This window comes from Oncorhynchus kisutch, linkage group LG11 (genome assembly GCF_002021735.2).
Source record: "Oncorhynchus kisutch isolate 150728-3 linkage group LG11, Okis_V2, whole genome shotgun sequence".
Lineage (NCBI taxonomy): Eukaryota > Metazoa > Chordata > Actinopteri > Salmoniformes > Salmonidae > Oncorhynchus > Oncorhynchus kisutch.
In genome coordinates, this window is record NC_034184.2 from 69,423,939 (window position 1) to 69,442,581 (window position 18,643).

General features: G+C 43.1%; 1 protein-coding gene across 21 annotated transcripts in view; it reads right to left on the reverse strand.

Moving 5' to 3' along the window:
- The window catches only part of epb41l3a (erythrocyte membrane protein band 4.1-like 3a), an 83,818-nt gene that overhangs the window by 10,795 nt on the left and 54,380 nt on the right, over nucleotides 1-18,643 (reverse strand). For 4 of the 21 annotated variants that reach the window (XR_004211744.1, XM_031836190.1, XM_031836195.1 and 1 more), the window contains exons 4-19: nucleotides 17,212-17,316; nucleotides 17,061-17,118; nucleotides 16,854-16,929; nucleotides 16,285-16,503; nucleotides 15,938-16,025; nucleotides 14,828-14,872; nucleotides 13,045-13,197; nucleotides 12,430-12,527; nucleotides 12,003-12,178; nucleotides 10,301-10,423; nucleotides 8,592-8,803; nucleotides 7,731-7,778; nucleotides 7,482-7,517; nucleotides 6,095-6,289; nucleotides 4,043-4,141; nucleotides 56-175 (exon numbers count right to left, since the gene is read on the reverse strand). Coding sequence is in view for 20 of the 21 variants with exons in the window: in XM_031836190.1 (XP_031692050.1) it covers nucleotides 56-175; nucleotides 4,043-4,141; nucleotides 6,095-6,289; nucleotides 7,482-7,517; nucleotides 7,731-7,778; nucleotides 8,592-8,803; nucleotides 10,301-10,423; nucleotides 12,003-12,178; nucleotides 12,430-12,527; nucleotides 13,045-13,197; nucleotides 14,828-14,872; nucleotides 15,938-16,025; nucleotides 16,285-16,503; nucleotides 16,854-16,929; nucleotides 17,061-17,118; nucleotides 17,212-17,316 (1,851 nt within the window). In the remaining variant the exon portion in view is untranslated. Of the gene's footprint in view, nucleotides 1-55; nucleotides 176-4,042; nucleotides 4,142-6,094; nucleotides 6,290-7,227; nucleotides 7,294-7,481; nucleotides 7,518-7,730; nucleotides 7,779-8,591; nucleotides 8,804-10,300; nucleotides 10,424-12,002; nucleotides 12,179-12,429; nucleotides 12,528-13,044; nucleotides 13,198-14,827; nucleotides 14,873-15,937; nucleotides 16,026-16,284; nucleotides 16,504-16,853; nucleotides 16,930-17,060; nucleotides 17,119-17,211; nucleotides 17,317-18,643 lie in introns of all 21 variants that reach the window. The other 17 variants (XM_031836203.1, XM_020494447.2, XM_031836199.1 and 14 more) reach the window with 12 other exon arrangements.

Consider the following 18,643-nt stretch of genomic DNA (forward strand, 5'->3'; position numbering starts at 1 on the left):
CTGCTGTCATCCCATTTGTTAAGTTGTATATTGTCCATAGGGCATAAGAGGCCACCTTGAGCAGGGCCTGACTATGGGCAGGCGAGGCAGTCCAACCCCCCGTGCTGGTCTGATATCGGGCCGAATGTAAGAGAGCGGTGAGCTCCGGGGACATCTCCTCAAAGGTCGGCTTAGGCTGAGCAGACAGAGAGATGGGGAGAGTACACACACAGGAGTAGAAGAGAGAGACACACACACACACACGCACACACACAGTTAGATACTGTACATACAAAGGAGGAGAGACTCAGACAGACAGGCCTTTGACACAATGCCCAGACACAAGCTCAGGGGATGGGGGTTTGTGGGGATTATTCATAAGAGCATTGAGGTGAAGATTGATCGCTAAGAAGGGTCATTTTAGAAGATTGGGTTTGAGAATATAGAATACTTTAAGAACTCTTAAGAATCTAGAGTGATTTCAAAGGTTTAAAGTGATCAAATGACAAGTGTTTTCAAATGTGTTTTTTAATCCATGTTTGTATGCTATATTACGCAAATCTGAGGAATTGATAGAAACACCACCCTGTGACATATCAATCACTTTACTAGAGCTTTTATACATTTATAGCACTTCTACAAAAGAGTGGAGCATCGTCAGCAATTCAACTTTACTAGGGAGACCTTATGGCAGCTCAGTACTTGGCTTTCATCTATTGAGAATGTCAATCACAAAGGCAATAGATGAGACAGACAAGTATGTCTTGCGAGTCGGGATGTCTCTTCTTATGAATAGGGCCCATATCATAATCTCAGATCAAGCAGCCAAGAGTTCATAGAGGGCATACCAAGGGAAGTCAAAAGTAAATGTGGTAGGGCTGAAGCAGTCAGTGGCATATAAACCATAGTATACCGTACCGTACCATAAGCCAAAGTGTAAAGCATTAATTTGGTGTGGCTAGCAGCATGGGGAACAAGCATAAAACGAAACACAATTTAATTTACATTGAAATGAAAGGGGTAAACAAATGCCAGTGCCCATGAGGCAGCAAGTTTGGCTTAGGAAAGCAGTAAACAAATTACACCAAATACCGTGGTTAAGGGATTTGTGTCCAACTAAAAAGAGCAAAGGATAGAAAGAAAGGGATACCCAAGCGATTCCCATAAACATTCAGTCGAGTGCAAAACAGCGCCGGGTCCAGGCTTGTTGCAGTAGATACGAAGACCAGGCAGACAGGGGCGGGATTAGCTTGAAAACATTTTGGGGGGCTACAGTAGGGAGGGAGAGGGGGGGGGGGCTTCAGGCATTTTGGGGGGAGGGGCGTCATATCATCCTACCACTTTGGAGGGCGATGGGGTTCTGGATAGATAGGACACGGGGCCGGGGCTCAGATGCAGATCCTCCATTGGAGGCTTGGGCTTTGTCATGGGAGACTTTGCCATAGGTGACTTGGCCATGGGGGAGCGTGGCGAGAGAGGTGTGTGAGGTGCAACAGGGGTGGTGCTTCTGTCTCCCAGGAGAAATGTCTCCCTGAGCTGCTTCCTGCTGTCCGCTCTCGCGGGATCACTGATGTCCTGGCTGGAGCGGATGGACACCATGGTCCGCACGGTGCCCAGGCCCAGGGCACCGTTGCTGGGCTCGGATGGAGAGGGCGTCCTGGCCTCCTTCATGGTAATCATGGGGGGTCCGATTCCCTCCTGGGGTGGGAGACCCATGTGGACAGACACCGGCATCTCATACTCAGTCGACACCGGGATGATCTTCACTGTGGTGGTGGATTGGTCTGCTGCCCTCTTCAGCTCCCTGGCAAACGCTGCCGGAGCAGCCGCCACCGCCTCCCCACCATCTTTGGCCCGCTTTGTCATTGTGACAATCTTGCCTGACATTGTGTCATAGGACTTGCCCAGGGTATAGTTCTTCTCTCTCATCTCCTCAGTTTTGGAGGGGAGTTCGCTGCGGAAGCTCTCATACGCTTTCAACTCCTTGCCGACTATGCCACCACTGGTGCCGGCGAGCACTCCTTTGGCCACAGTGTTAGTGACGGTCATAACTTTATAGTTGACAATGATTTTCTTTTCGGTTACCTTAGGAGGGACTTTACTTACTATTACCCACCCGTCAGAATCCTACATACAAGATACATACAAAGACTGGGGTTAGCCAGTTCAATGGCAGATTGACCTTAATTGTAATGAATCTTGCCCTGGAGGCCATTCCGCTTGATGGACCAGCTGCAAAGTCAAAATTGTCTATATGTAAAAAATCATGAAAACTAAAATTTGGGTTAGGCATAATTTAAGGTTAGGGTTACATGGAACCCAAACCGGCTGCGCTCGTGCGCCATCGTGCATACATTTATTTTGTCCCCCCACACCAAATGCGATCACGACACGCAGGTTAAAATATCAAAACAAACTCTGCACCGATAATATTAATTTGGAGACAGGTCGAAAAGCATTAAACATTTATGGCAATTTAGCTAGCTAGCTTGCACTTGCTAGCTAATTTGTCCTATTTAGCTAGCTTGCTGTTGCTAGCTAATTTGTCCTGGGATATAAACATTTAGTTGTTATTTTACCTGAAATGCACAAGGTTCTCTACTCCGCAAATTAATCCACACATAAAACTGTCAACCGAATCGTTTCTAGTCATCTCTCCTCCTTCCAGGCTTTTTCTTCTCTTGACTTTATATTGTGATTGGCAACTTTCATAAATTACGTGCATTACAGCCACCGACCTATTTCATCTTTCACTCACCCACGTGGGTATAACCAATGAGGAGATGGCACGTGGGTACCTGTTTCTATAAACCAATGAGGAGATGGGAGAGGCAGGACTTGCAGCACGATCTGCGTCAGAAATAGAACTGACTTCTATTTTAGCCCTTGGCAACGCAGACGCTCGCGAGCTGTGTGGGTGCAATAATTGAACATATTTGTCTAAATTTATTTCACAACGCTCACGTGTAGTCAGCCTGTTAGGCATTAGGGTTAGCAGTGTGGTTAGGTTTAAACAATATTTTATGACTTTGTGGCTGTGCCATATAATGACCACTGCACTGCTGTCTCCTGGGAAATATTCATAACAATAAACGCCAACTTGCAGTTCAATGGGGGGAGAAGGACTTCCAGTGGCAGTCCCAAGAAGAGCAATTCTTAAAGCAGCAACTTTAGACTTGCAAGCAACATAGATCATAGACACTATTAACATAGACAGCAACATAAATCACAGTTCTTAGTTGTTAGTGTATTGTTAAAGAGTGACGGCCTTTAAAAAGCAACAAATCCCGTTGAAAACGGCCTTTGTGACATCGAATCAGAAAGAGTTCTAGTGTCAAGATTGACTACAAAGTGTAATTAGGAATAATAAGTCAGTCTCGTCTAAAACAGTGTTGATTTGACAATGTCCATTGGGGAACTAACATGGGGTGAACAGCTGCGGTGATTGCTCTCTATCCAATAGCATAGACAATGAGACAGACCTGCCCAGCAGCCCGATTTTGTTTACATAAGACAACATGTCACCCATTCCTTTACTTGAGAAATATTGCACAAAACACCTTAGTTATGTGTTAAACTAAAACTAAAGCATCCTCTGCAAAAACTGAAAAACATATTACAGATTTCTTGCGTGAACTTTTGAGCAAGTGAAATAGGCTTCCGCGGCTACAGTGTCTCATCGGGGACAAACATCATTAACCAAACGCTGAATCTGTCAGGAAACACGCCTCCAAGACTGAAATATCGTTTTCTAATGAGCAACAGAAAAACACACGTGCCAATGGCATGTTCAGTGGCTATTTAAAACCGGTCTCTATGTATAGCTAATTTACAGTAGACCTACATACAGATTCAAATTCTTGTCATGTTGTCATCCACTGCTGACAATGAATAACATAGGATTCTAGTCCTACACTCCCAAATGGATCTTTGGTTAAATATGTACAGTAAGACATGTTAATAATTCATAGGCTTAGCTGTCTCTAATCTAACCAAGCAGCAGAGATGAAGGTGTTCCAATCACACAGAGATAGCTGGACCAGCATACATCCTGGCTACCTACCACAGTAGTCTTAGTATCCATAGGGCTGTGGTTGATCTCCTCCTCAATGCTGCCGCCTGCAGCCATGACTCTCTCATCCTCTCTCTCATCCTCTTTGCTCTACATGAATAGAAAAGAAAAACAAGACAAACAAACAGCCCGGCATGAATGAAGTAGAATGGAAAGTAGCTTTGAGGCGTACGCGTGTGGGTGGTATCCTATTACGGATATCATTACTCATTCTGTTTGATAAGAGTGTGTGGGATATGAGATTTCCATAAAACACGGCACAACAGTGTGTAACGATGGGACTTAAGTATCTCTCCAAACATACTCACACTATGAGTTTGATAACAGAGATAAGGGTGTGGATTAATGAGAACATTCTCTGCAGACACAATCCCTCTTCTTCCAGTATCTCACAAATAAAGAATGGGTCAAGGTTGCAAGACTTGGCTGAGGGGTAAACTGGCTCCTTTCCACACCTACTTTAATCACATACAAACAGTCATAAAAATAAATACTGGCAGAAATATGCTATCGTCGCTGCTACATGAATAAATAAATAAATCCCCTTTCCTTGGTTACATCATCATTGCCGTTCTCCCGACTGCTTGATGTTTACACACACACACACACACACACACACACACACACACACACACACACACACACACACACACACACACACACACACACACACACACACACACACACACACACACACACACACACACACACACACACACACACAGCATGCAGAGGGATGGGGGTTTCTTCCTCCCTTTTGAAGTCCATGCATGCTTTTCCTTAGTCCTGCTAAAATGCTTAGCCAAGGAGGATGTTTGCTTCCTTGAGTCTCTCCCTCCCACCTCCATTTGGCAAGGTTATAGCACAAGGATTTATTACTCATTCACAGGCCAGGCTGCTAAAAATCAATCCAGCCCTATATTGATGTCACACTGTAAATTGTCCCCTGGTACTTTCAACTGGTGCTCCTTGTATCTACTTTTGGCTTCAGCGGTTGGATTTTGTAGCCTACACTTTTTGTCTGCATCAAGGAGCTGCCTCTGAATCACTTCCTTTCACAGTGGCTTAACTTCACTTGAAAAACATGTTGATGCTTGGTAGCTACTTGAACACGTCACTGGAGAAGGAAGGGTATAGGTGTCACATGTCATAATGAGGCAGCGATTATTTCCTAACATCTCCAGTAGCGGGATATTAAGCACCTTCCTCCACCTGTATAGATTATTGAGTAGCTTTTCAAGGAGACACGGTAGAGGCCCCAGTCTCCTGAGATTTGACATGGAGAGGAGGGATCTCATTCATTGCAGCAGGCACATCTCAACCTTCTCACACTGCAGAAGGCACATGTCAACCTTCTCACATTGCAGCAGGCACATGTCAACCTTCTCACACTGCAGCAGGCACATGTCAACCTTCTCACATTGCAGCAGGCACATGTCAACCATCTCACACTGCAGCAGGCACCTGTCAACCTTCTCACATTGCAGCAGACACATGTCAAGTTTCTCACACTGCAACAGGCACATGTCAACCTTCTCACATTGCAGAAGGCACATGTCAACCTTCTCACATTGCAGAAGGCACATGTCAACCTTCTCACATTGCAGAAGGCACATGTCAACCTTCTCACATTGCAGAAGGCACATGTCAACCTTCTCACACTGCAGCAGGCACATGTCAACCTTCTCACAATGCAGAAGGCACATCTCAACCTTCAAATCATGTCCTATCAAAAGCAAGGATGCTATTTCTCTTTAAGTCAGGATAGTAGTGTGTGTACTTCCAGCAGTTTTAAACTTGATTCAGCTTATCAAGGAGCTAATGAGCAGCTGATTAGTAGAACCAGGTGTGTTAGAGCAGGATGGAACAAAAAGCTGCATAATGTCCATCCATGGATTACATGTTACCAGATTTCTAATTCTACGTGTTTTCACCCACTGAGGTTCTACTAAATGTGTAATTAAAACACAGGGGTCTCTAAACGCTGTATGGATGCCTCCCCCCTCTCTATTCAGTCCCTTTCCGATTTGACAGTGAATTTACCGCTACTTCATCAAGCTCCAGTGGTTCGATCATAGGGGCTTCGTCGAGGCGCAGCGAGCGCAGGGGGGACGAGGACAGCCTCTTCTCCCACTCGGTGAGGCCGGCCGTGTCGGCACCAGTCTCCAGGAACGACCTCTTGAGCTCGCTGATGTTGGTTGCGTGTTTCAACAGCTCCTCTGGCGTGCCCACTGTGTCCTGAGGAACAGAAAGAGAAGTCATTTGACTGATGCTACTGCTAATTCTAGATTATAAACGTGTATGGATATCAATTTAATGTCGGAGTATTGTGTCCTGTTCTTTCAGGCTGTTTAACATTTATGGCCATGTTTTTGAACAATACTGAAAATAACATTCTATTGAAAAAAATATGCTACTGGACGCAAGCTACAAATCAATCCTTTAAAAACAAAATGAGGTAGTGATTGAGTTCTGCAATGCAAACGCAATAGGAAATCAACGGTGTACTATGAGACGAAATGACGAAATGACAATTCTGAATCTTTGTGAGTGCAGCTTGTGTGCTGCTATTGAAGTAGCGTGGCTAAGTATCGTCTTGGTGACAGATTGACAAACATAATGTCCATTACTTTGATGTATGTTTATATTATGTTCACAGGTGCAGTGCAGTGTAATGAGCTGTATATACGGCATAATCTATCCAAAACAGGCAGAACATGCATTCAAAAGAACACTGCAATGCATTTGCCTCTCTTGTATACCTAGGATTCACCACAAAATGTGGATAATTCATAAGGTCAATTTTTCACTTAGTCTCACATAGACATCAATGCATGAATAAGTACAAATTTAACTGAAGTGAAAGTTAAGATTCACCTCTTTGTAAAGAAGCATTCATAGACATCAATTGAACCTTAATTCATCTTATTCTCTATTTATAAGCAATAACTCCCAATCTAGCATATCGCATTAATGTATTACAGCAAAAACGAAATCACCCCTAAAACACTCCATGCTTACTAAGTATGTTAGCTAGTGAATCAACATTGGACAGTTCAAAACAATATGTTATTGTGGTCAAAATGGGAAATCCACTGTTACTGGCCAAACCTAGTCCTTGACCAAAATGTCACCAATCTCCATGCACTAGCCTGGCCGTTCCATACTGTACCAACCTCTAACATCAGCACACTATGTCTGACAAACACATTCTCTCCTTTAATTCGCCTTATGAAACTGTTCTGGAAGGAAAATGACAGTCATTTAGATGTTGTTGCATATAAAATCCACATCTCCTCATAGATTGCAGATCTTGATTGTGAAGCCTACAGTGATTTTGAATCCCAGGTTCACAGGTTGCGGATGAAATGATCATTTGACGAGCTGTGGATGAAATGAGAGTTAAGGCACCATACACTAGTTAATATACCTGTGTCTTTAACTCAGACTCGTCGTCTTGGTCCGACTGGCAGCAGTGGAAGCACAGAGAGGGAATTTGATATCAAAACCGCAATACAACACAACAGGTTATAGCTTATAAGAGAAACGATCAAATAACGCATTGAATGGATAATCAGACAGTCCGATATTGTTGAAATAGAAATATGGAAGTAAACAACGTAAGACTTCTACAAGAACAGATGAGAGTTGAGTTGAAGTGTCTACTCGTGGTTCAAACCTCAGTAGCTGTCAGTTCACCATCGACACAAGTGTCAGTCAGTTCCGTCTGTTTAGTAGTAACACAGTAGAACATCCAATGGACAAGCGTGAGGAGAAAGAGAACCGTGGCTGTTAGGGTTGAATGTAGGATTTCCCAGAACTCATTTTTACCAAAACATGAGCCATTAGCAAAGTGGTTCAACAAAGTAGTGATTGTAAACCATTTTCGGGGTTAAAAAAAACAACAGGAAATGCATTAAAACATATTCAGAAGACCTATGTCAACATCATTCCCTTAGAATACATTACAGATGACTCCACCAGCTAGAGGTTGTTCTCCTGCCTTATCAATTTTCATCACAAATTAAATTACAGTTTGCAGTTTGCCCTTTCACAATAAGCATTAGGACTCTACTAAGAACTCTTCTCCTAGGTAACGAGTAACTATAGACATTACATCTGCCAAAGTTAATTAAGTTTAAGCTCCTCGTCATCAACTTTCACAAACAAGCACTTTTGAAATAGTCTGTCACTGCCTTTTTCTGAGTCTTCTGGCACTGATCTGAAGTCGCCTTTCAGTCAGAGTAGAGACAGTTCAGGTTCGGGGACTCTGAGTTATCCATTAGTGAGTTATCAGGGCCCTGCCTACCTGATAGAGAGCGTGGCAGAGCGTGAAAGCACAGGACGGCATTCCCAGACAATGAGATATCAGAATAGCTCTGGCTGGCATAGCTAGGTTACACTCTGGGCTCCGGCATTAAACAGCTTTGTTTTCAGAGTGGAATCTGGGCACTCAGAGGAATTTGTTTTAATGTATTTTAGAGAGAGCTCAGGGGTGGACTGAGGACAGAGATAATTGATTGGGTGTGGAGAACTATACCTTGGTGTCATGTCGAATGGGAGAGGTTGGACTTGGCTGAGACATCTCGGTGGCTTTCGTGGTCTCGTCTTCCTCCTCCACCTCCACCTGCACCTCTACTTCCACCTCTTCCTCTGCCTTCCTCTCTTCTACCTTTTTCTCCGGTGTCACTGTGGTGATGAGGTCACTCACGGCAATGCCCTTCGCCCTTCCGTATAGATCCGAGCCCATCTCTGAAGCATGCACATAGACGCACATGCATGCACACGCACGCACACAGGCACGCACATACCCACACACACATACACACACACACACACACACACAGCATTTTGCATTAAGGAGTTGTCATTTTCCTCTAACTGAGGCAACATTGCACGTTAGCAGGTTGGAGCGTGAATGTAATAAGCTGCAGGTTGTATCAGCATAGTCATCACAATCATAGACTCATGGAAGATAAACCTAAAAACACACATTAAATCCCATTCCCATTGATAATAACACTATTATTATCAACGTCAGAGCTTTTCATTCAGATATTAGCCTTGATCTGTAATTAAAGCCAATACTCCATAATCATTGTGTGGTTTGAAATGAAAAGCATCTCATAAGCAGTATTATATATTAAAATCGATATCATCAAGGGTTTCAGTCACAACAGTACGCACCTAACAAAATACCACGCTCCAGATTTATGAGAAAAGGCTAATATATATATATATATATATATATATATATATATATATATATATATATATATATATATATATATATATATATATATATATATATATATATATATATATATATAGAAAAATTGCTATCAGTTTCCATGCAGAGGTTTAAATGCTAGGGTGACTACCCTCATCATCAATTTTCAATTAACATTAGACAGCAATCCCTGATAAGCTGTCATTTTTCAGCTCCTCTATGGGCCGTACTTACAAACATTCTCTAATTGACTGCAGCTTTTGAATTCCTCCCATTGACTGATAATGAAAGGCTCAAACTGCATGCACTTAAATACCAACATAAAAACTACTGCGTCAGAACCTAAACGAGAAAGGGGGAAAAATATGCAGTTGGCAGATGATATGGTATTGGGTGTGCTGGTAAATTAGAAACATTTAATATTCCATCATTGCTATGAGTCAGCTCAGACAAAACATGCACTGCGTCCCTGTCGTGAACTTAGAACACAGCTTATTAGCTTTGTTGATCATTCAGGGCATAAAACACATCTCTTAAAAAATGACTACTGTAACTATGTTAACTTATATCATCTCCCTACGTCACTGACAGCACAAAAAGCACTCTGAATCAATGTAACGAGCTGGGAGAATGAGCGAGCGACTGCTGAGTCTCTTTATAGATCCAGGCCACATAAGCCATTAGCGGCCAAGCTAACAGAACAAGGCTGGGATTTTTTTCTCAATTTTTTTTCAAACATACAACTACAAGTGAACAGCTATGAAGGGAGGGCCATGGTGTGTTCACATGCTCGGGGAGCCCCCCCCCCCCCCCCAATTAGCATGGGAGCATGCAGCGCAAGCCTGATCAGCACCGAGGGGTGTCTGTAACCAGGGCCCAAAATACAAAACCAAATGGCTACCGTTGGAAAAAGTCAAAGGAAAGAAGCAGAGATGGGATCATTAACTAGCAGGCATAGTTAGCTCAGGGGCTACATCTACTGTTAGCACGTACAGAGAGACACAGTGCATAATATCTACCTGTTGGTTTAGTGCCGTTTAAACTAGCAGGTGGTTTAATTCTCGGTGATACAGTTTTTTGGGGTGAACTCCTTTTGGGTGAACTCCTATTGGGTGAACTCCTTTTGGGTGTACTCTGCGGAGCTGAGGAGGATTGCATAGAAATTCAATATCACGGGGGAAGATTCAACATTAACATAACACATAATATTATTCAAAGCTGAGCATTAGGTAGTCAGCTGAGCACTTGGGAGAAAAAGGGAGAGAATATTGTTTGTTTATATAATAATTTTGTAGAGTTATTGACTATGGATTTGAATACATGAACGTTAAAGGATGTGTAAGTTGTCTGGTTCACAGTATTATGGAAAGCCTCTTAAGACTAAGACACTGAATGGATACACTTTCTGATGGGATGAGAACAGACAGTCAGACACTAAACTTTCTCCCATCAATGAAGAGTTGAGACAGAAAAATCAATGTTGCCTTTTAGGTCCAATGATACTGATGGAGTCTGAAACTAATATGGGCCCCGGGGCGGCTCATATTCAATTGATATCACAGCCAATTGGCCGAGTCTCTCTTTCAAGTCAGTTAGCTAGTGAAATTCCGCCAAAAAAGCTCTTTATTCCTAAATGAAACAGCAACATTTGCATTCAAACGGACAGGTTTTCGTCACAGCTCAGATATGACATGGGAGGTGAGGCAGCATAAATACAATAAAAAACTAAATTCTCCAATTAATCAGCGAACGGGGGAGAACAAAAGCAGAGGGTGCATCGTCAAGCGAAGATGACAAAACAACACAATGGGGTGCCTGGTAAATCCCTGTGGCGAGTATCCGTTCCCTCAGAAGGGGATATAAAATAAACAATATTTTAGATTCTCTCTTCATACATAGCCGTCGTCACTACGAGCCATTTATCTGCGGCTTCCTCTGTGAACTGGCTTGAAAAATAAAGGACTTTACCCGTGGTTTGGGACTGGTTGATAAAGACAGGGGAGTGAGGGACGGCCCTGGGTGCTTCCAGGGGATGAAAAGGCATTGTGAGTGCAGAGCGGCGAAGATAACAATGGCTAAAAACTGTAATTAGTCTGAGCGGCGTACTGAGGCTTTTGAGCCTTCACAGCACGGCTGCTTACGGAGGTTCTCTTAAGCGTTCATCTAGACTAGGAAATGTTGACGCTGTCAAGCAAGCGACCACTATCAAGACAAATGGCGACCAAAATGGCTCTGTGGAGAATATCAACTATCGTTCTAGGGATATTCAAGGGAAAGTATTCCCTATTCACACCAGTGACACTTGTAAGCCAATGACAGGTCTGGGAGGACTTGAGTGAATTTCAATGTGAAGACCAAATCAAATGTGATTGATTGACAGATGTCACAAGGTGTGCAGTGGTATGGCCATTATGACAAATGGGTGCATTCATTGAATGGTGCCTGAGATGCATGTTAAAACATCTCTGGATACTGTAAATCCCTCTGACTTGGACAGCTTAGAAACAAATACTTCAGAAAAGTGTGGACATGAACACGGAGGACAAGGGCAACATATGATTTCATAAGTGTGATGATTTAGGTTCGGTTGTTTAATAATGTTTTGTAGCTTGCTTTGTCCTGTAGTATGCTTCCCCAACTCAAACTCTATGGGGAGAAATCTGATACAATCCTCCTTCATTCCTAACCACTTCAAAGAGAAAGGTTGATGGGACTACAAACCTCCGTCCAGGCTGCGAGACATGATGTAGCGCTTGCTGGTGGAGCGCTCAAAGCAGGGCGCTGGGCGGACGATCTGGGAGCTCGCTCGTCGAGTCTGGGCCTGGGTTCTCCCGCTGTAGCGGAACTTAGAACCCAGGTTCAGGAACTTCTTGGGGGGAGTTTCTGGAGACACCAACCTAGAGGACAGAGAGGAATGTTGAGGGCAGGAGAACAAAGAGGAGACATTAATCTACCTAGAGGTCAAGAAAGACACACAATTACAGCAGGGATGGGCAAATGGTCCTGGAGGGAAGCAGTGTGTGCAGGCAATTATTCCAACCCAGCATGAAGTTAACCAAGACAATGTTCAATAACTATGGATTTACATCCAAAACCCTTCACTGAAATGGCAGATGTCTACACGTTGAGGTGGTGGCCCAGGTCTCACCTGAAAAAGGTGTGGTGCTCCACGCAAACCTTCCATAATCTCTTGGCCGCCCTATGGTTGGGGAGCTTGAACCCAATTGTACTTTCAAACTGCTCAAACTGATGACAAAACATACAGAAAAAACACACAAACACAGGGATCATCAACTAGATTCAGCCGCGGGAAAATGTATTTCTTGAGCGGATGGTCGGGGTGCCGGAACATATAATTTGTTGACTGCAACAAGTCCAAACAGATATAATGTTAGATTAAAAGATAATCATTTCAAACCTTGCATACATTTCTATATGATCATGTGTCTCTCTCTTATGTGTGGGAATACTTAGGAACAGATTTCTTTAATTAAAATCACTTGGAGCTAATTTCCTGGTGTTTTTACAGTATTTTATTTCAACAATAAATGTTGTATTTATTTTTGCTCGGAATACTTGGAGGGCCAAATAAAAACACCCGTGGGCCAAATTCGGGCACACGGGCCACTAGTTGGGGAACCCTGTTCTATGTGATGCTATTCTATGTGATGCCATTCTATGTGATGTGCATACTACCTTCATACATGAAACAGGATCGGGACATTGCTTTCATGTCAGCAGGGCGTTATACTGATATGCTTACCTCTCCAGGGCGTATTTTGATGTAGAAATTATTCCTTTTGTAGGAGATCTTGAGGACCTTGGGCCAGGCGAACCTGTTGATACGCAAGCGATCGCGGTAGATCAGAAGACCACTGGAGCACACGCCTAACATGATCTCAACACCCTCAGAATCCTGGGAAGGAATGTCAGGAAGCGTGGTTAACAACCTGACACTACTCAAACGAGAGTCCGGGTTGCAAAATTCCTGAAACTTCCACAAAGTGGGATTTCTGAAAAAACCTGGGAACTTTGGTCAAGTTTGTGGAATTTTGTTACTAATCTCACATTGAGGAAGCCTAGGTGTCAGTCAGTTTTGGTCTTAGTCAGCTCACCTATTGGTTGTTGTCCTTAGTTTACTGTCTGCAGAGCTATTCAACTTCATGCCTGAAGGGCCAAAGGGCTCCTGGTTTTGTTTACTAACTAATAATTCATTGATTGATTGAATGTCACCGATTGGCCCAGAGAGTCCAGAAGTGTTTCGTTCCTCCAGGCCTGGAGTTCTAATAGCTCTGGTCTACAGTATGCCTATAGACTTATTCCTAATCTTTTCTAGACTCTACCAAACATGATAACAGCAGAGTAGTTGACTAATGCCAAAACAGATTGACAACCAGGCTAAAAAAAGTTTCTGATTGTTTAAAACAAAAATGGTTGACATTATCAGACACCACCACTTTCTCCTACAAAGAAGTGAGGCAGCCTGAGATGACTGGCGATACGGCAAGCCAAATACAATGCATTATTCAATGAAGGATTCAAATGAGCTTTCTAAAAAAAGGATAATTGAAATGAAAACATAATGAGAGCTGTCGTAATGTTGATGAACATATTTCACAAACCGTCGCCAAACCAAGAACTCAAGAGACAAGAAAATGACCTACATTTCCGGAAACCAATTATTTATCCTAAATCGCCTCTTTTCACAGCTCCTACTTTCACTAGTTATCTGTCTGGCTTAGCCAGGAGCAAGTATTGGGCTCTTTCTCAATTGTCTAAGAAGTCTGTCCTCTCCTTGCCTCCTCTCCTTGCACTCAGCTGAAAGAACTGAGCAGGTGAAAGCCAGCCTAATCATGATCTTGCACCATAATGTTTTTACCTGTCATGTTCCAATCAGTGCAGATGAAGTTAAGGAGATGAGGGGAGGAAGCAATTGAGAGCCAATTTCCAGAGCACTGTGATGTACGTGTCATAGCTATTTAAAAGTAATTCTATGGTAGTAACGAGCAAAGCTGAGGTATTTTCATCTACTCTAAAGTCTAATTCTATGTTCCAATGTCCACACTAGCATACCACATGCCTAGTTGCTTCATTCAAGAGGCATGTTAACGTGGATATTGGATGTAGCCTAAATGTGGGGTTAAAATGGCAAATACTAGTCACATGACATCACAATGATGAGGCCTTCCCCAAAAGGTCTTAAAGTCTGCAGATGAGCACAGTCAGGCTGCCACAGAGCAGATGGGGGGACAGAGGGTGGTCCACAACTCCCTGTGTGTGGGATATGAGCACTGGGGCTATGAGGGGATGCAGTATACCATGGGGGGGGGGGGGGGGCGATATCCTACACCTCACAACAGCCACCTAAGAAATTACAATTACAATCATCCACAATATCAACTTGAAATTGTGGTGAGACAAACCCACAGCCCTAAACGATGGACTCTAACAGTCCATGGTCATGCACGAAGACAGGGGTTTTCAGACAGGAACACATGTAACATACATGTAACTTTACATACACACAAACAAAATGCAAGCCTTACCTCGCCCTTAGCTGGAGACAAGCACTCAAACAGGCTTCCTACCAACTAGGCCATTCAGTAAGAATAAGACAAGAAAAGATAAAAACAGTCTGATCTGACCAAACGGAGGGAAAGTTTCCATGCCATCAGTGAGTCTGTTATGAGTGTTTTTATGTATTCCCTTCTTATGTGGTTATGAATTAAAATCATAAGTGCATGTCATTATTTCAAGTTTTTTTTTTTCATGAGAAAACACTGTTTACTCTCTGATGCAATTGGTGCTAGGAGGTGTTGGGAAACGGTTTTTGGTGAACGATTTTTCCTCATGGTGCGTTGGGGTTACATGAGGTCAGATGATATAACCCACATTACATAGCTGGGTCAGGCTATATTTACATGGCTGGCAACAGAAATACAATTTTCCAAACAATGTTTCTTCGATAAAGACAAAAAATAACCATATTTGTAAAAGGTTCAGCTAAAATCTAAAATAAGCTCTTTCTCCTCTCCTATTGCTTCTTGAGTATATTCAATCTGACAATGTTCTTTTATCTAACCGTGCCATGTCCATTAAAATCTATGCCAGTGAATTGGGCCAGTTTTTTGATTTGCTTGGTTATATAACAGTGTTGTGTAGATAGGTGATTAGTTAGTCCTAAAATGTCATTCCCAGCTGACATTGCAAACAACATTAACAACCAACCGAGGCACACAGTAACAACTAGAACAAAATTTAACACAAAACAGAGAGGACATTAGCTAGTGATACGCAGACCATAAAAAGTATACGCACCTTTGACAGGCTAAAATAATGAATTTGGTAGCAAGGTTAAATTAGTTCATTTCAAAGCCTATGTAAGTGATATCCTTCATTCCCTGCACTTGTGGGGTTTGATGTGACACTTAGGGCAGTACATAACACCATGGTTTGGATCTAAGGATTCAAACAACAAAGATCCAAATGGCTATTCAAGCTGCTGGCGGTCAAAGGACAGGGAACCAGGCAGAATCATGCAGGTCATAACAACAGGGCTTTTTCAATTCATGGCAGAGCAGACATTTTGAAAAAACAACAACAACAGGGTTGGGGTCAATAACAGGTGTTTGTATAAGTTGAATACGGCCCTTTACCTTGGCATGGTGAAGGTCCACTCCGTACATGGACAGCTTCTTCACGTTCTCGAGGAAGTGCATCTCAGCCTCAGCTGGCATCATTCCTCTGGAGAGAGAGACAAACACACAGAGGGTTTTGTATGTTTTTTTATACAGTAACTGTTCAGTCCATGACCGTCTCTTCCAATAGGTTATATAGACAGAAAGACAGAAAAATCTAGAGAGACAGACAAACAGACTGAGTTGTAGTTCTAGACACAGAGACTGACTTGTAGTTCTAGACAGACAGACAGAGACTGACTTGTAGTTCTAGACAGACAGACTGACTTGTTGTTCTAGACAGACAGACAGACAGACAGACTGACTTGTAGTTCTTGTGCAGGTCCATGACCTTCTCCTCCAGCTCCTTGGTTTGGTTGGGGGCAAAGCGGAACTCGCTGACGTAGTCTGTCCCAGACTCCTCTGGATCGTAGTCCCCCAGCTCTGATTGGACTGTGTAGGATCCCAGCACTGTGTGGGTGGCAAACGAGCAGGGCAGACGCCCCGACACCACGTCATCTCTCAACTGGAGGCACAGGTAATATCTGAGAGTGAGAGGGGGAGGAAGGGTGAGGGACAGAGAAAGAGGGGTGGGGAAGAGAAAGGGGAGTGAGGAAGGGAGTTTGTCGGAGAAAAAGAAGTGTGAGAGAAAGGAAAAAAAAGAGAACGAGAGAGTTAATTGGCAGCCAAATGCACAAAGCACAGTAATGAATTGATTAAAAAAATGTGTCATTATGCTAATGTAAAACCCTGAGGACAGAAGAATAAAAACATCCCAGGTGACTCAGACAGCTATTTGGTGAATGTAGACATCCCAAAGGTACAAAAATAGCAAACATCTTGAAAAAGGACCTAGTGGACAGCTTCCCGAAGGTGTAACTAGAGAAAGTGTTACCTTGTAATATCCTCAGACAGCTGGGCAGGGTCTGGAGGGTAAAACTTCACGTTGAATGAAAAATTCCAGGCGACTCCTGGAGCGTACAAAAACAAGCAGGTCATTCAAATGACCATTGAACAGTAGGATAGATCCTTTCAGCCTGAGTAACTAGCATGCTGGCTAACATTCAAACCATGCAGAGATATAATAATAATATCCAAATACCCATATTCCACGCACCTCTGATCTGTTTCTTCATCTCTTTAGATGGGTCTAACCAGTTCTGGGATAATTCAAGAGGACAGTGTCAATTCACCTCTACAAAATAACCAAAATACCCCTAATTACACAGAAAAATCAAAAAGAGAAATTCCACCTTTTGGTTTTCGATATCCCGGAATGTGATGCCAAAGTAGTCCTTTTCCAGGAGGTTAAGCTGCTCACAAACTTTGTGGAATAACACATGGCCTCTCTCCCGTTTCTGCACAGAAAAGCACATGAAAAACTCTTATTCTAGAAATGCAACAAACATACATTGGACAGATTACTGCCGGCAGACCATTTTTCTATTATCTAACCCCTCCTGAATGATAATGGTGTGTCACTGTGCTAAATTGTGATGTATTCCTCCAACGGGGTCAGGAGCCATTTAATGAAAGATAGGCACTGGAAAGAGTATTTAGACACACACACACACACACACACACACACACACACACACACACACACACACACACACACACACACACACACACACACACACACACAGTCATGTCTGCCGCTGTGGGTGCCAGTCTTCCTACCATAACTCCACTCTCTACAGGGGGAGGGGGTTGACTGTCAAAAGGGCTCCACCCCCATCTCCCAGCATCACATCATGTTGTGTCACATCATGATCCCTGTACTAATGGCTGTTACCTTGCCTGGCCCTCGCAGAGCGAGATCCAAGGCTTTCAGAACCACGATACGTCAACCTGTGAGGCTCCTATTGCTAGCTCTAAATTAGCAACATGCTTTAACGCTTTGTAAAAATAGCCCAATTAAGCCAGGGGTAAAGGGGGCTGACACAGTAGACTTCTTCCAAATATGTCACCTTGAAACGGACAAAGATTTGAATGGTTATATTTTGTAACGTTTTTTTGTAGAGGACTATGTGTGGTAAAACTGGGTTATTTTGTAGTGTTTCTGGAGTAGTAGCTAGGTGTGTTAAAACAAACCAAGTGTCAGAATGAATACTTGAGATGGGCTATACAGAAGTTATCCCATCCAAGCTAAACAAAGTACAAAATAACTGTGTGTGTACAGTGGGGCAAAAAAGTATTTAGTCAGCCACCAATTGTGTAAGTTCTCCCACTTAAAAAGATGAGAGAGGCACACTTCAACTATGACAGACAAAATGAGAAAAGAAAGTCCAGAAAATCACATTGTAGGATTTTTAATGAATTTATTTGCAAATCAGGGAGAAGGACCTTGACCAGGGAGGTGATCAAGAACCAGATGATCACTCTGACAGAGCTCTAGAGTCCCTCTGTGGAGATGTGATAACCTTCCAGAAGGACAACCATTTCAGCAGCACTCCACAAACCAGGCTTTTATGGAAGAGCGACCAGACGGAAGCCACTCCTCAGTAAAAGGCACATGACAGCCGGTTATGAATTTGCGAAACAAGATTCTCTGGTCAGACGAAACCAAGATCGAACTCCTTGGCCTGAATGCCAAGCGTCACGTCTGGAGGAAACCTAGCATCATCCCTACAGTGAAGCATGGTGGAGGCAGCATCATGCTGTGGGGATGTTTTTCAGCGGCAG